Source organism: Malus sylvestris, chromosome 16 (genome assembly GCF_916048215.2).
Source record: "Malus sylvestris chromosome 16, drMalSylv7.2, whole genome shotgun sequence".
NCBI lineage: Eukaryota > Viridiplantae > Streptophyta > Magnoliopsida > Rosales > Rosaceae > Malus > Malus sylvestris.
In genome coordinates this window covers 2,687,140-2,704,146 of record NC_062275.1, presented here as the reverse complement: position 1 = coordinate 2,704,146, position 17,007 = coordinate 2,687,140, and the positions used below count along the sequence as shown (strand labels likewise).

Genomic DNA, 17,007 nt, shown 5'->3' with positions numbered 1-17,007 from the left:
ATATATATATATATATAATCAAGGTGTAGTATATATATTTTTTATATAATTGGAACAAATTAATTTGCCTACCTACAAATTAATTTCCACTAATTTACCTACAAAAAATTATACCCCGTGTGTAATATAATATCTTTTTTTTCACTAGTACATGGAGAATAATTTACCCATAACAAGAAGAAATGTAATTTGATGTATTATATTGAAAAATATTATGTCATACCTAAATTTATACAACAATAAAACGTGCCTAATATATGTAACAATACATGAAAAATAATTTACCTACAAGTTAGAGAAGTGTTATTTGATTCAAAATATATAATATGGATTTAGTATAATCTTTTTTAATAATTGGAACAAATTAATTTACTTCCCAATTAATGCAAAATATATATATCACAAAAAAGGTAAATTTTTGGTATGAAATGGATACAATTAATGCAATACAACAATTTATATATTTTATTTCACTTTTTCTACAACTTTTAATTTGGAATAAATTTAGGGATTTGGGAAAGTGGCATGAGTGTAAATAAATTGTATTAGTAGGTCAACAGTGTTCCAATGTGGCTGTAGATTTTAAATTTTGGTTTTTATTGGACATTTGTATGTAAATGAGTTTTTATCTAAAAATCATGAATTGTAAGGGCCAAAATCTAAAGCACCAAATAAATAATCAAGCAGGAAAAGGGAGGAGAATTAATGAGATAGGAGTGAGAATTATAAATTTACAAGGTTTTTAGAATTTTGTTCCCTGATACATAATTATTTAAAGAAAGATAATTAATTGGATTAATCAGATTGCATCTCAACCGTTAAAATTGTACAAATCTAATTATTTAGAACTGTGTATTTTCTTTGGTGTCACAAATCTGCCCAACACACATATATTTGATGAGAAGTATACTAGAAGGTGCAGCTGGGAGGTCTGAAGCAAGCGACCAATGGAAATGAGGATTTTAAAACGAAATTCAAGACGAAAACGACTGCTCAGTTCAACAATATCAATGTGAGTTGTTGGTGAAGATCACGCGGTTGAGCACCACCACCACCTCTTATGGCATTTTATGATTCAAACCAGGTTTTCTTTTTTGGTGTGATATATACACCTCATATACATATAAAGCTGTCTAATTATAAAAGCACCACCATCACTTCTTATGGCATTTTATGATTCAAACCAGGTTTTCTTTTTTGGTGTGATGTATACACCTCATATACATAGAAAGCTCTCTCTCTCTCTCTCTCTCTCTCTCTCTCTCTCTCTCTCTCTCGCCATGCATGCTGCTAAAATGTTAAACCAACAATGTTACATCTTTGTCACGACACAGACACAGACACAGTGAATATAAACGCACTGCTAATTGTTGTAAGTGTGCCTTTCAGAAGTGTTTGCTGAAGTTTCCTGCAAGCATACTTAGAGAGTACTTTTGTCTTTTGAGAAACCGACGTGGGTTTCGTGTTTGCACGAGAGAAGCTATGTCGTTGAGAAGTGTGATCCTATCTATGTATAACTATACCCACCATCAGGTCTTGTAAACTTGTCTCTTCTTGCCACTGCACCGTCATATTTATCATAAGCCCTAGCTGCTTTGCTAGGTTAAATGTATATATACATACACTTTATATATATATATGCAATAGTGCAGCCTTATATAATTAGGTCTAGCCCTCTAGGGTCTAGGTATCTAGGGCACTAGGGCTCTCAGATCGAGGCTCATCAGGCTGTGGCAGCAGCTGTGATAGATATATGGCAGTGTCGTTGTAGATCGGATCGGACTCTCTTGGGGAGCAAACAAGAATGTTTTGGTTTGTTCTGATCATATATGTCAAACTTTAAAGTCATATTACTGTGGTTCTCCTCATACATATATATGGTTCCAGCTTCGGAAAAGTTAAAAGTAAATTACCAGACGAATTTCTGGTGTAATAAGAAATCTATGCTTACCTTAAAGAGATTATACAAAGATTACATGATTAAACGAGCAATGGTTGGGTCCTGACTTGGACTTTCTCATCTTTACATTTTTCGCATGGACCAAATATTTTGAACATCGATCCAACCACATCCATTCTCTTCTTCCGTCATTAAAACCTTAAACTAGTCCGGACCCAGAGCATATATATAATTACAAAGGCATATAAGTGTAGAAATGATTCATGAAATGAAATTCGTTAGTCATGTACGTAAATGAAGAGAAGAAAAGAGGAACCTTATTGGCACAGCAAACTCATACATAGCATCCGGTGCTGTTGGAAGACATAAAATTCCGATTCAAAATTTCATGTGTGCATATTGTGAGTCCATGCCTACTGGTCATGGAGGATAATACATAATTATCAAGGACAATATCTGAATTTGATTGGTTTCCATCTCGCTAATTAAAATATGCAAATCACAATCACAACTAATGCCTCATCGGCTCATAGACGAAATATGTTGGGAATCGGTGTGAAAGCCAGAGCAGTTGCCCTCCAATCAGTCACGACACAAGATCTGTTGTAGATAAAGTGATTGCAATAACAACAATTTGTGAATGATAAGAGAAACATTTGAGTTCTTGACGTCATAAGATAAGATACAAATATACAAATCGTATTCACGAGTACGGTTGAATCCTCAGCACTTTCTTTACATACTATTGGAAATTGTATTACCTAGAGTAGTAACGTATGTTTTCTTTTGTGCTCTTTCTCCTGTGCAACTTGATCCAAATGATTTACTTGAGCACTATAAGGACTTAACCAGCTCAGCAGCCCGACGGGCAGCAGCAGATGCACGCTCAGCAGAGGCAATGGCAGCTCGAGCTCTGTCCAAGATATCAGATGATTGTGGTCTTGTCTCCCCTTTGGTTTCACTAACTGGCCTTGCTTTATCATCATTCCCTGATGGTTGAATCTCACTACTGAACGATGGTGTGTTGATTAAAGATCTTGGAGCACGGAGGTATTGAGGTTCTTGTTTAACATCTGCAGGCACAATAGTATGTGCCCCATTAGAAGGTGGGGAACTAAAAGTTACTCGTTTTGCGGGAGCTTGAGAAGGTGCAGCAGCACCACTTACATGCTTCGATCCACCCTACAAATAATGAGACAAAAGGCCACAACTTCTGTAATCAAAGTGTAAACAACATTAAAATTTCCTAATAAATTCAAACATATGGTTTCAAGATGTGAGTCCAATTTCAAATGTTGTTCGAAATCAATCCACTTTAATATCCAATTCCCTATCAAGCTACTGAATCCATATCGAATAATAAAAGGGTTACTGTTGACTAAAATGACAATTGAAACCAAAAAAATCATGTATCATGAGCGCACGCAAGAAATTCCTGTATCATGAGAAGTTGCACACGACTACAAAACTAAACCATGACACAAATGATGTTAGAAGATTAAGCTACAACTAATCACTTTTAAAACGGAAAAGAACTTAGTTTTTAAAAGTACCAGCAGATCGTCATGCTTTTTACTGAATTCCGCTTCAGTGTCAGAAGAATCCCAATTCAGCTTGTACTCTTGTGCAATTTCCTTCAATACCTTAAGCCTTGCCTCTCCAGACGGAGCACTAACTGAAAGCTTTTCAATTATCTGCCAAAATTATACAAAACGAATTGAAAAGTGGCATCAGTTTTATTTTACAAATATGATGCTGTTCTTCAAAGACTCACAGTTGCATATGCAATAAAACCGCTTAACTGTTCTGTTGACACCAGAATCAGGACGAAGCTCAGACGCAGCTGATACAAATTCCTTCCCATATTTTGCTGTAAACAAATTTGTGATCTGCATTAAATCTGGAACATCTGAGCATCTTGGGGCGGCAAAAATTATGCTCGATATAGCTTCTCGTAATTCCGTTGGACACTCCCTACAATTAGAGAAAAATTGGTCAAGAAATTGAGTGGCATAAATAAATTATATTGACATTAACATAACAGACATGTGTGCAAAAGTAACACAGTTCCAATATGCCTGCTGGTTAAAACAAACCGCAATGCTCAAAGTTTTTCCAACTTGCATTAGTATTTTGTGTCTTCATGTCCTACTGCTTAAAACAAACAACAATGATAGACTCCAAAGTACATATTTAGGGTAATGCAACTAGTCTGTACATGTTCATATATGACAAGGGAGGCCAAGTGTCAGAAGTTATCTAAAGCCGAAACTTACCTCTGATTTTCAATAATGGGAACCCGTGCAAGTACAAATTCACAGAACAGCTCCAATATCTCATAAGCAGCCCAAATGTTTTGCTCTCGTATAACATGCTCCACCTGACCATTATCAAATGTTCACCACAATTATCTATAACAATTCAAACAAGAAACAGATACCAATCAAATGGGCATAGACATTTTTTTGTTACAATTTTGGAAGTTGTACCCGAATTCGAGCTATTGCTTCTTGGCCAGCCTGCAAAAACTGCGCAATCTCCTTGCGCATATGTTTGAGCTGCACATCTCTCTTGTTTTGCAGCAATTTAATGCGTGAAATACCCAAATTCAAACATGTTTTGCTGCAAAACAAACCCGCCAAGGTTAAGGATTTAGACCCCCTTATTACAACAGCGATGAAAAAGTTTAGAAATTTGCCACCATGTCTCCAAATTTCACACTTAGGAGAGTTAACAAACAACCAATTTACTAAAAACAATGAACATTTAGCGCCAACAGCTCAGAAATGCCAAAAACCGATCAAAGTATTTCCACAAGTATACTAATGACATGATCAAAGAAACCCAGATGGTAATATGCGTTGACAAATATTGGGTACCTCCCATAATCAAGAATTTAGATAACGTATTGAACATTTATTAAACTAAAATTTAACGAAAACAAGAAATTCTGGATAACTAATTACGAAATTAAATCATGATAAGCAAAGAACAAGGAGACCCAGATGATTAATACGACTAATCAAACAAACAAGTAAAAGGATGTGATTCACCAACCATTTTGTGCCGAAAACGCCTCTGTTGAAGAGCTGGTTTAACAGAGACATGGATGCCTAACGAAGACGACGAGCCTCTTGTGGAATGCCGATCGCTTAATAAAGATCATTAAAGACTGCGATGTTTGGAGTTTGTGACGGACAATCGCAGAAAATCAACTACTTGTCTTCAACTTCTGGGTCAACCTCTGGATCAGTGGTTTCCCTACCGACCTTATTTTTTCTTGCTAATTTTCTCTTTTAAAAATTAAAAAAAAAAGATTAGGGGAACTTCACCAAAATAATAAAATAAATTCATTGACCATTAAACGTCTAAATAATGGATCAAAACGTCTAAAAAAATCGAAAAATATATTTAGGCAAAAAACTTAGCTCAAATTCAATATATTTAGAGGTAATCACCATGGTTAAAAGAAAAAGAAGTATCTACAATTATGAAGGGATGTGAGGTGAATAAAAAAAATTCACTTTTCAACAAATTTATTTTTAGAAGAAAATTAAAAAATCACCTGAGTGCCCGTGATAGAAAGAAAATATCTTGCATGTCACACTTATGGAGAGATTAGTCACAGCATTTTGTTTTTATTGGGGGATATAATGAGAATTACTATGTTAAGTTTTTTTTTTTTTTTTTTTTTTTGGGTCAATTAAAGTAGATTTTCTTTAAAGAGAGCTAGTACAAGGTAAGAACTAAGAACACCCTAAAAATTCAGTCCAAAACAGCCAAGCACAACTTCGGGAGGGGGTGTATTTAATTGGAAATTTGGGAGATTTTAATAGATTTATAAATTCATGAATTTTTACAGAGTTTAACTGATTTGTAGAGATTCTATGTAAAATTTTGATTCAATTCCCTCGAAATCTCATAGGGAGATGTAAGATTTGCGCATGTTTAAAATACACTACAAAATCTCTCAAATTCCCTTTAATTCCTCAACTTTTCCAAATTCTCTAAATTCTAATTCTAATTGAATACACCTGGAATGTTATAAATCTTTAAAATTCTAATTGAATACACCCAGATTTCTAAACATTTTAATAAACTATCTTAAAATCCGAATTGAATTTCAGAGAACCACTTAAAATCTTGATTGAATACCCTAGATTCATTAAAAGAATTAAAACCCCTAAAATTCCAATTAAATACACCCCCTTCAACTCCACATAAAGAAATTCCAATAAAATGGGCCGCCAGAGGCAGCCATATGCCAAAAAAAAAATAAAAAAAAATAAAATCCTAAAACTAGAAAATGAAGGCAGCCACGACCACCACGTTAGCCACACCACCATCGCAAAGACGCTACCACTTTGATGAAGAACCAACGAAACAAATGGATGAACGGAAGTAGCCAAGCTATCCGCACTGTGAGCGCTCCTATATTCCTACCAAATAGTGCAAATCGCACGTTAAAAGCCACCAACCACTAAAGTGTGCTGCCGGAGGAGACCCCTCAAGGAGGCACCCGATGGGCTGAGTAGCAGGCTTATGTCGATGAGAACTCGCGGTGACGACGAATTTTGGTGAAGGAAAAGGTATAAGTTCCAGATTTGAGACAAGCTTAGAGCAAACCGAGACAAAGCTCAGAAGGCACTGAGACATAAGCTCAGAGAAACAGCAACCAAAAGTAAAAACCAAAATAAAGAGAGAAAGAAAGAAGGGGCTAGAGAAAGAGAAAAGCATGCTGAAATGTTTTGGTTGTCATCGATCCCACCCCAACCAAAGGGAGGGGTCGGCGATTGGGGAAGGAAAGGGTTTAAGGTTGTTATCTAAGAGAGAGAGAGAGAGAGCATCTTTTTCAAACCCCAGCATGGTAAGATTCTACACGCTGATTGTTCTATTTCAAACAATTTGAGACAACTTGCAAAGATGATGAATCTGTGATACAACGAATGAACTTACGATCACGTAACGTTTAAATTTAGATAACTTAAGTTATGCAGTTTCTTCACCAGAATGCGTAAAAAGAAAAAACAAAAGCAATAGATCAAATGGTAGAGTACATAGATTCAGAGAGAAAAGCTATGTAGGGGAACGCGGGAATCCAGCCAAGTGACAATATCGTCAAGGACGGTAAGAATTCTGTCATCGGGTTCTCCTTCGAGAATGGAATGATAACCTTCCGGGTAGAGTTTTAGGGTTTTATCCTTGCTAGAGGCCTTCTCATAAAGAAACTGGCTCACCCGAGGATCAGTCACCTTGTCTGCAGCTCCATGAAGAACTAGGAGTGGCGCTGATACCTGACACATCTCCAATTTTGTTAGTACGGGACATAACATTAAACGCGTGCAGTGGCAATATGTAAGAATGGATGCACATCAGACACAATATACAGCTGAAACTGACCTTCTCGAGTTGCATCTCAATATCCTTAGTAGCTTGTAGCAGTTCCACAGCAGTCTTCAACCGCACATTGTCGTTGTAGCATATCACATTGTAGACAGCCTGATAAAGGACAAGCAAAACATTGACTCGGTTATCTTCAATACTTAAATTTGTATCCTCTGAAAGCAGATACAGATATTTCGCTATTGGACCAATCCATGTCCATCAGATTTTTCATACAAGTGCATTCATGTTTGTAGAGGAAATGAATGACAAACCATTTCCCGTTTCCGAAGGTCTCTGAAGGCCAGCTCCGCTAAATCTTTCTGTGGGACAAGCTTTGCTTTCGGCATAACTTTTGACATGAGAGTTAATATCTTCAGAGCTGCTGCTGGAGGTGTTACGTCTTCTGCAATCTTTCATCAACTCAAGGTCAACAAAATTTTCAGGATGGAAAAGCAACGATGGAATCAAACTTATTAAGAAAGTCTACAAGTGCAAAATTATAGTTGAAGATGTTAAGATTCAGGGTCTTTTGAAATAATGTCCTCTAATTTTCTTTTTTCCCCAGAAATAGCATGGACATCCTCAATTTGTAAAAACAGTCATCACAAGGAAATTCTTAACAAAGAGACTCAAACTTTTTCTCTAACATGGAAACATTTAAATTCTACCAAACTACAAGAAATTTGAAGTTGAAATGAATGAATCTTTGTTTTAGTGCCGCAAATGTCTATACTGGAGCAACAATTAACGTACTTTACACATTGGTGCCACAAGAACTACTCCATCCCATGCATATGGTTCCTTTAGGTGCACTTTGAGAGTAACGGCACCACCCATGGACTGCCCCAATATAAAGCGGGGCAACCCTTTCAACTCCGGTCTTTCTGTAAATCATAATTCAGGAAGAATTAATCAGTCTAAGATCCCTGAAAATACTTATTTCCTGTCAAAATCTGTAAAGCAACACCTTTTTCAATTAATTACGCTAAAAGATAATAAGGCAAAGTTGCAGTATCTGATGATCAAGATGCTAATCACTGCAACACCTTTAATCTTGGTGTACTGTTCGATCACATCATCAGCTAATTGATCAAAGCTTGGGACGTAACCATGCAATCCTTCTGAAAGACCAAAACCCGGATAGTCCATGGCATATACAGCGTAGCCAGCTGCAGCAATTCGCCGGGCAATACCTGAAAAATCCAAACTTTGACCGATATCATGTGTCCTAAAACCTTAAAATTTGGCTCAACGATATAACAATATACCAAAATCAAGAACATTCACTCACTACTTAATACTTGAAAGGAATGACACAAACCTTCAAAGAAGAAAACGCAAGTATCACCATATCCGTGACAAAAACACATTACACCTTTAATTCGAACACCTTGTTTCGGCATCCAGCTTTTACAGAAAATCTCCACCGCCCTCGAATTCCTTTCGTACCACTACAAACCCAATTAACAGTAAAAAATACTAGAGATACAGTATCATCACGAAAAGTGATTTCCGCAAACCTCTTTTCTTCCCCGTACACTCAACATAAATAAACAGGGTGCATAACCAAAGAAACGGTGTGCGGAAATCATTTAAGTATCATTAACCAGCCCTACTTATATTTTCTCAGAAACCAAACAGAACATAATAGTTTGAGATGAGCAAAATTATAACTTTACCTCATCTGTTCTGATCCCAGTTGGAAACTGCCCACCAAACCAAAAGTACGAACAATTAGATGATTGACGATGAAAAGAAACAAAAATGTTAATCATAAGTAAAATCGAAAGAAACCAACCTTAAACAGGACATGATCGAGCTGTTCCTGAACTTCAACGAAAGCGGATCGAACCTGCCGGCGAGTGCGGGCAAAGTCGAGGTTCTGCCTGGCGATCGAGTTCAGCTCCTCGCTCAAACCTTCAATGGGTGGCCTTCTCAAGGCTGAAACAATCCGGCCGCGAGCTCCTCCGGGGACGGAGAATGTGGGGTTTTGGTGGAGGTGGTCGATTGGGGTTTGGAATCTGAGAGGAAGCTCGAGAGTTTGGAGTCTCAGGGAGCGAGAAAAGTCCATTGGAGTTAGGGGGAGCTCAATGAGGAAAACGTCAAAGGGAGACAGAGCTTGATGTTTCTCCAGAGGTCTTTCAGATTGATTAAATTAAGGAATGCTTGGACTTCATTTTCTGGGTTTTTGTTTTGTCCACGGAAAGTGCACGTTGCTGTTTCCAACAGGATGTGCATGGAGCATGTGCCAAATATATTTTACTTTTTTTTTTTAGCAGAGTGATCAATTATAATTATTAGTTTAACCAGTATTTTTGTTGTTTAATGACATTTAGAACATAAAATCAAATTAATTAACCATTTCGAGGATAGAATTAAAGTTTACTTCTGAACCATAAATGAGATAAAAATTAAAGAAATTTTGATAACTGCGTCATGACTATATCTATATACTTTCTTTTCGTAAGCGAATAAGAGAGTATTCTCATCAAATTGTTGGTAATTTCTCGTTAAAGGTGATAACAAACCACTAATAATGCCTTCGAAGAACTCACAGAAAGATTCAGAGATCAAAGAGAGAAAGATAGGAAGAAAGAGAAAGAGAAAGAATGAAGAGAGAATCTGTATTGATTTGTTTACTACATTACAATATATGTTAATCAGCTATTTATACACGAAATACAATCTTAGCTAGTAAGCTATTCATGTAACTAATTAACTAATATAAGCTGACTTGGCAGTCCATCTAACCCTTGAATGTTGTAATGAGTTGACAGTCCATCTAACCATTGATTTATGACACTCAACATTCCCCCTCAATCGTGGCTGGGGTACTCAACCTAAGATTGTAAGAATGTCGAAGAAAGGACGGACTGTGAAGACCTTTTGTAAGAACATCAGCAATTTGATCTTCAATTGGAATGTAAACCACTTCCAGATCTCTTTGTTGAACACATTCTCTCACAAAGTGAAAGTCGGTATCAAGATGTTTTATACGAGAATGAAATACAAGATTTGCAGTAAGGGCAATGACTGACATATTATCATAATGAATTATGGGAGGTGAAGGCAAAAACACTTGTAAATCCTTTAGTATTCCCCTTATCCAAGCAACATCAGTTGCGGTGTGAGCAAGAGCCTTATATTCAGCCTCTGTTGAGCTTCTTGATACTGAACATTGTTTCTTTGATTGCCAAGACACTGGATTGTTGCCCATATACACTACATAGCCTGTGATTGACCTTCGAGTGTTGAGATCAGCATCTGAAAAAGCAGTGATTGTCTTTGTCTTTATTTGATCAGCTGAATATAATATCCCATGGTGCAGTGTACCATGAAGATATCTTAGTATTTGTTTCACTGTTGCATAATGCATTTCTGTAGGAGAATTCATGAACTGACATACAGTATTAACAACATATGCAATATCGGGCCTAGTAAATGTCAAATACTACAACAATCCTACAATACTCCTATAAAGCGATGGATCTGACATTAAAAAACCTTCAGAAAATAACATTTGATCATGAGGTTTGCATGGAGTAGTTGCAGGTTTACATATGTCCATACCTGCCTTATGGATCACATCTTTTATATACTTGGATTAATTCACAAAAATATCCCCATTATTCTTATACAAGATCTACAATCCCATAAAATATGTTAACTGTCCCATATCCTTAAGTTCAAAGACCTCATATAACTCATCAATCATCTTTTGGATCTTGATAGAATTTGAACCTGTTAATATGATATCGTCAACATAAAGTAGAAGAATAACAATATCCCCATCATCCTTCTTGATAAACAAACTTGTATCAGAGGTTGAAGTCTGAAAATTCATGGCAGTCAAGTAACATGTGAACTTCGAATTCTACGCCCTTGGAGCTTGTTTCAATCCATATAGGGACTTGATTAATTTGCACACATGAGTGGGATGTGATGCATCAACAAACCCTTGTGGTTTCATGTTGTTGATGCACAAAATCAGCGAAGACTTTGGTACAACAGAAAGTGTCAGGTTTTGTGACATTCGCTTGGTTGCTTGGTTGCTTCAGTCACTAGTGAGGATAAGTACGTAAATGAATAGAGACAGAGAAGCAAACACAGGATGTACGTGGTTCACCCAGATTGGCTACGTCCACGGAGTAGAGGAGTTCTTATTAGTAGTGAAGGGCTTACACAAGTACAAAGGATCAAGCTCTCAATTTAGTGAGTTCTTGTGAATGATTTAACACAAAATGGCATTAGGCAATATTGTGGGGGAATGACCCCTATTTATAGAAAAACTTGTAGCTTTGTCACATTGACATGTGTCATGTTATGATTGGTTCTTGATGTCGACACGTGCTGCGCTCTGATTGGCTTCTAATCTTGACATGTGTCGAGTAGTGATTGGCCTCCTGGTTAGAGGGGAACTCTTCTGGGTCCTTGACAGTATAGCGTTGGCCGGTGCTCGGTAGTTTCGGGATTGGTCAAGTATGGTACAAACAGTGCTCCCCTAAGTTCCCGAGTGAGGGAAACTCCTCGGTTGGGGACTTGCAAGATCCAATCCCTTGAGTAATCACGAAACTTCTAAGTACCGAAGTGTGGTCTGATCTTCATATGCCCTTCTCTGGAAGTACCTTTCCTCCATCCGGGAATGGTGTACTTAGCTGATGTTGACGCACAAGGTAATGTATCAATTTCACTTGAAGCTTAGTTGTAGTTTCGGGCTTAGTCAAGTGTGATACAAACCCTATAGTAGGAGTCCCCCAAGTCGCCGAGCTAGGAGATCTGCCGAAAGAGGTGACAGACAAGGTAAGCAGTCAAACTTCCAAGTAAGCAACCCAGGATCAGAGGTTTGACTTCGGCTTCCGGTTGATTGTTCTCCTTCTCCTTGTCTCTCATTCAACTGCCAGGATAAGGAGAAGCAAATGGATAAGAGATGATATGAGATACTTTTGCTTTTGAAGAAGTAACTTTCCACAGGCTTATTCTTGAACTGTGCTGGAGGGTTTTCTGGTGCCCTTCAGAGTATAAGGCCGACTCAAAAATTTAAGGGTCAAAACAAGTCCATCAAATCTAGAGTACGTTCGACCTTGATGATATGGGATACTTTTGCTGTTGACGGAATAATGAATGTGGTATGGAAAGGTGTCGTGCTGTAGTGATCTGTTTCAGCCCACCGTTGAACCTTCTGCTTCAATCTTTTGCATGGCAGAAGTGGTGTGCAACCTTTGCATTTAAATGGTCCTTCAGAACATTCCTTCGTAGTGACTCATCCCCGCTTGGCAGCTTCAGTGTAAAGAGCCAATATCTGATCAACTGTCATGAGGTATTTGCCGGTGGAATTCGTGACCTTGACAGCAGTTGAGGATGAGTACTCGAGAGCAATGCTAAGTAAGCGACCAGGCAAAGGCTCCAGGCAGTCAGTTCCAAATTGGAGGTTTGATTTCAGGTTCCGACTGACTGCTCTCTTTCTCCTTGTCCTGCAGGTGTGGACAAGGACAAAGACAAAGACAGGGAGAAAGCATGATATGGGATACTCTTGCTTTCGACCCTGATGATATGAGATACTCTTGTTCTTGGTGTGGCTTATTTGCTGAGGTATTATCGGGGGGAAATAAAGCTGAGTATTTCGAGAGGTTATGTTGAGGGTGCATTTTCGAATGCGAGAAAGGGTTGAGCATTTTTACAGGTTTGCCTGTCCGTTGAGGAGGGAGGTCAATGTATATAGGGATTTCCCAATAACAAGTAGTAATGCTATTCCTTTACCCTTCTTGGTCACAGCAATGTAGTGGGAGCTGCCAGCTTCACGTGTTTTAATTTTGTCAGAGCACTTTGAAAAAGTGGTATGTGGTATCTGGAAAGCTGATATTACGTGTGAAGATTACAGACAAGCTTTATCTAAGGAAATCTGGCTCTCGAAGTTCTGAGAGTTGTGCCTCTTCGGTTTTCGAACAAGCAATCCCGTCGAGGATCTGACTCTCGAGATTCGGAAAGCGGTGCTACTCCGGTTTTTGAGAAAGTAATTATGTTGGGAGTCTTTTCTCGAATGTGAGTAAAGGTTGGACGTTCTTGCCAACCTGTCTTGCCGCAAAACACGGAGGTCGACACACATAGGGACTTTCCAGTTGTCAAGCAGTGGTGCTGTTCCTTTACCCTTATGGGTAATAGTAGGGTAGCTGGAACTTCGAAATTCTCGTGCCTAAACTTTGTCAGAGATCTTTGACAAAGTTATATGTGGTACCCGAGGAGTTGATGGTGCATATGGAGAGCGGTGATTGAACAGTAAGATTCACGTGCTTTCTACTTCACCAGAAATCTTCGACAGATTGCCCGTAATTTCCGCAAAGCTGAGTGTGCATGTGACAGGTGCTGACGAGGCTGAAAAAACAGGTGCTTCTTCAATTTCTGAGATCGGCCCTCGTGGTCTCTGAGCAGCCCAGCTTTTGAGAAAGCAAACGCCTCTTCGATTTCTGAAGCTCCGTCGAGTGCAGATTTTTATAGAGGCTGGCATTAAGTTCCACAGCACACTTGAATCTCTACCAGTAGAAGCTCATTTCTTGCACTTCTAAGATCTTGATTTGTCTGACCTCTTCCCTCTTCAACACATTTGAAAATGTCTGGACCCTCCGACCGTCGTTTTGACTTTAACCTTGGAGAAGAGACAGCCACGCCTTCTCCAGACAACATATGGCGCCCATCCTTCATATCCCCTACTGGTCCTCTTACCGTTGGGGATTCTGTGATGAAGAATGATATGACCGCTGCAGTGGTGGCCAGGAACCTTCTCACTCCCAAAGATAACAGATTACTTTCCAAACGGTCTGATGAGTTGGCTGTTAAGGACTCTCTGGCTCTTAGTGTTCAGTGTGCAGGTTCTGTGTCTAATATGGCCCAACGCCTATTTGCTAGAACCCGCCAAGTTGAATCATTGGCTGCTGAAGTGATGAGTCTCAAACAGGAGATTAGAGGGCTCAAGCATGAGAATAAGCAGTTGCACCGGCTCGCCCATGACTATGCTACAAACATGAAGAGGAAGCTTGACCAGATGAAGGAATCTGATGGTAAGGTTTTACTTGATCATCAGCGGTTTGTGGGTTTGTTCCAAAGGCATTTATTGCCTTCGTCCTCTAGGGCTGTACCTGGTAATGAAGCTTCAAATGATGAACCTCCAATGCCTCCTCCTTCTGGGGTTTTGTCAAGTACTGAGGCTCCGGATAACCACCCTCCGGTGCTTTCTCTTTCTAGGGCTCTACCGACTGCTGAGACTTCCCCTAAGCAACCTTTGTGAAGGCTCCCTTTTGTTTGTTTATTTTGACTCATGTATATGTACATATTTGTGGCTTATCGAAAATATTAATAAATAAGCTTTGCTTCATTTCAACATATTGTGTTAAATACACCAAAGCCTTCTTCATAAAGTTCTTTGAATTTTTGCTTTTGTTGAAACCTGTATTGTTGAAGCTTTGTGAGTGAAGCATGTAGTTTGAGGTAGTGTTCCCTTAATTTCCCGAGTGAGGAAAACTTCTCGGTTGGAGACTTGAAAAATCCAAGTCACTGAGTGGTTGTGAGACTGCCGAGTATCAAGGTGCAGTAGCATATGGTGGGAGTCCCCCAAGTCTTCAGGCGAAGAGAGTTGCCGAATGAGGTGTCTCGCGTGTTACTAATTTGTCAAAGTAACGAATTCTTGTTTCGATGTCACACATTCGTATATGCTTTATCTAAAAATATTTCCAACTTTTGTGTGTTTGATGCTGCATGCTATTGACTAGACAAGATCAAGTGCAATTAGTAGCTTTTCTCTCTTTTTCATCTTTTCTTTGGTGGAATTGCTTTTCGTTTCCACTAATCAGCCTGAGTGGATGCAAGATAACACCTTTCTCTATAGCTCAGATTGCAAAGTCGTCTTCATGAAAGTTTTTCCTTATCTTGTGAACTACAACATATCCAAATTTGAGATCCATCGGAGTAGTACAACTTCAGAAATTCAAGTATGATGAGTAACTGTTCATCAATGTTCTGTTAATCCGTCAGATTTGTTATGAGCTTTGAAACTCTATTTTCTCTTGCTCAGATCAGCATGCTTTCTTCATTGAAGTTGTTCCTCAGCTTGTGAACTACAACATATCCAAATTTGAGATCCCTCGGAGCAGTATAACTCCAGAAATCCAGGTATGATGAATGACTGGTTATTATTTTTCTGTCAACCCGTCAGATTTGTTGTGAGCTTCGAAACTCCATTTTCTCTTGTTCATATCGGTATGCTTTCTTCATTGAAGTTGTTCCTCAGCTCGTGAACTACAACATATCCAAATTTGAGATCCCTCGGAGCAGTATAACTCCAGAAATCCAGGTATGATGAATGACTGGTTATTATTTTTCTGTCAACCCGTCAGATTTGTTGTGAGCTTCGAAACTCCATTTTCTCTTGTTCAGATCGGTATGCTTTCTTCATTGAAGTTGTTCCTCATCGACTCTTTCATAACATATCAAACATTCAGGATGAACTAACGGTTAAATATTTCCAGATCTTCGAAACATCACAACAGCTTCGAAATCTGCAAGAAGCCGACTATCATGTTTGGAGCTTCAACACTTTAATTTCCGTCGCTCAAACAGAAATGGTTCCTTCTTGAAAGTTGTTCATATGCTCAAGAACTATAGGGTGTCCAAAATTCAGCTCCATTGGAGAAGAGCAGAGGTTGCAGAAATTTGATAGATGAAAGGAGGCGGAAGAGGGAGAGAGAGAAAAAGTCTCTTGGGTTGGATTTCTATTTTGGGGCAGATTCCAATTTTTGTAGCACCTTCATTATTGATGAATTGCTTGTACTTTTGTCCATTATGAAACTTGGGACTTTGGCTTGTTGTTGGATCTATTATAATATGTTTGGGAACATATATAAGTGAATAAATAAGAAGGAAAATTTTGGGCCCTTGTGGGTGTAAAACAAAAAATGTTTATGTTTACCCAAGTGTTTTTGTACAAGTTCAAGGGCATCTTGGGTTTTGTGAACAAAATTTGTTTATTTGGAGCAAGGTTTTGTGTTGAAGCTTTGTAGGTGAAGCTTTGGTGTTGAAGCTTTCTAGGTGAAGCTTTGATGGTGAAGCTTTGTAGATGAAGCTTTGTAGATGAAGCTTTCTAGGTGAAGCTTTGATGGTGAAGCTTTGTAGATGAAGCTTTCTAGGTGAAGCTTTGATGGTGAAGCTTTGATGGTGAAAGTATGTAGAGGGAGCTTTCTAGGTGAAGATTTTTTAGGTGAAGCTTTGTAGGTGAAGCTTTTTTAAGTGAAGCTTTTCGGGTGAAGTTTTTTTTTTGGGTGAAGCTTTGTGGGTGAAGCTTTTTAGGTGAAGCTTTGTGGGTGAAGCTTTGGAGGTGAAGCTTTTCGGGTGAAGCTTGTTGGGTGAAGCTTTTTAGGTGAAGCTTTGTGGGTGAAGCTTTTTAGGTGAAGCTTTGTGGGTGAAGCTTTGGAGGTGAAGCTTTTCGGGTGAAGCTTTTTGGGTGAAGCTTTTTAGGTGAAGCTTTGTGGGTGAAGCTTTGGAGGTGAAGCTTTTCGGGTGAAGCTTTTTGGATGAAGCTGTTTTTTTTTTTTTTTTTTTTTTTTTTTTTTTTGGCGCTTGACACGGTCTTCATTTGCTTGTTTTGTAGTGACTGTGGAAGACGGATTGCTTTCTGATTGAGAAGGGTTCTGGCATCGCTTGCTATGAATGTAAAAGAGTGAGGGCTGAGTTGGCTA

At 38.5% G+C, this 17,007-nt stretch overlaps 2 protein-coding genes and 1 long non-coding RNA gene across 3 annotated transcripts; 1 reads left to right on the top strand and 2 right to left on the bottom strand.

Moving 5' to 3' along the window:
- Positions 1-2,501: 2,501 nt before the first annotated feature.
- On the bottom strand, positions 2,502-5,192 carry LOC126607904 (uncharacterized). The gene is made up of 6 exons (XM_050275608.1): positions 4,958-5,192; positions 4,390-4,522; positions 4,177-4,280; positions 3,703-3,874; positions 3,454-3,594; positions 2,502-3,082 (listed from the first exon to the last, which is right to left on the bottom strand). The coding sequence occupies exons 1-6, from the start codon at positions 5,005-5,007 to the stop codon at positions 2,735-2,737; spliced, it is 948 nt and encodes a 315-aa protein (XP_050131565.1). The 5' UTR covers positions 5,008-5,192; the 3' UTR covers positions 2,502-2,734.
- A 1,556-nt stretch (positions 5,193-6,748) lies between these two features.
- Positions 6,749-9,451, bottom strand: LOC126607903 (caffeoylshikimate esterase-like). The gene is made up of 8 exons (XM_050275607.1): positions 9,084-9,451; positions 8,965-8,991; positions 8,607-8,736; positions 8,332-8,478; positions 8,039-8,169; positions 7,558-7,695; positions 7,301-7,399; positions 6,749-7,194 (listed from the first exon to the last, which is right to left on the bottom strand). Exons 1-8 carry the CDS (start codon positions 9,354-9,356, stop codon positions 6,964-6,966), a joined length of 1,176 nt encoding a protein of 391 aa, XP_050131564.1. The 5' UTR covers positions 9,357-9,451; the 3' UTR covers positions 6,749-6,963.
- Positions 9,452-15,321: 5,870 nt separating this feature from the next.
- On the top strand, positions 15,322-16,539 carry LOC126606826 (uncharacterized). The gene is made up of 3 exons (XR_007617386.1): positions 15,322-15,445; positions 15,802-16,360; positions 16,417-16,539. It is a non-coding gene; the product is annotated as an uncharacterized LOC126606826 (long non-coding RNA).
- Positions 16,540-17,007: the final 468 nt, after the last annotated feature.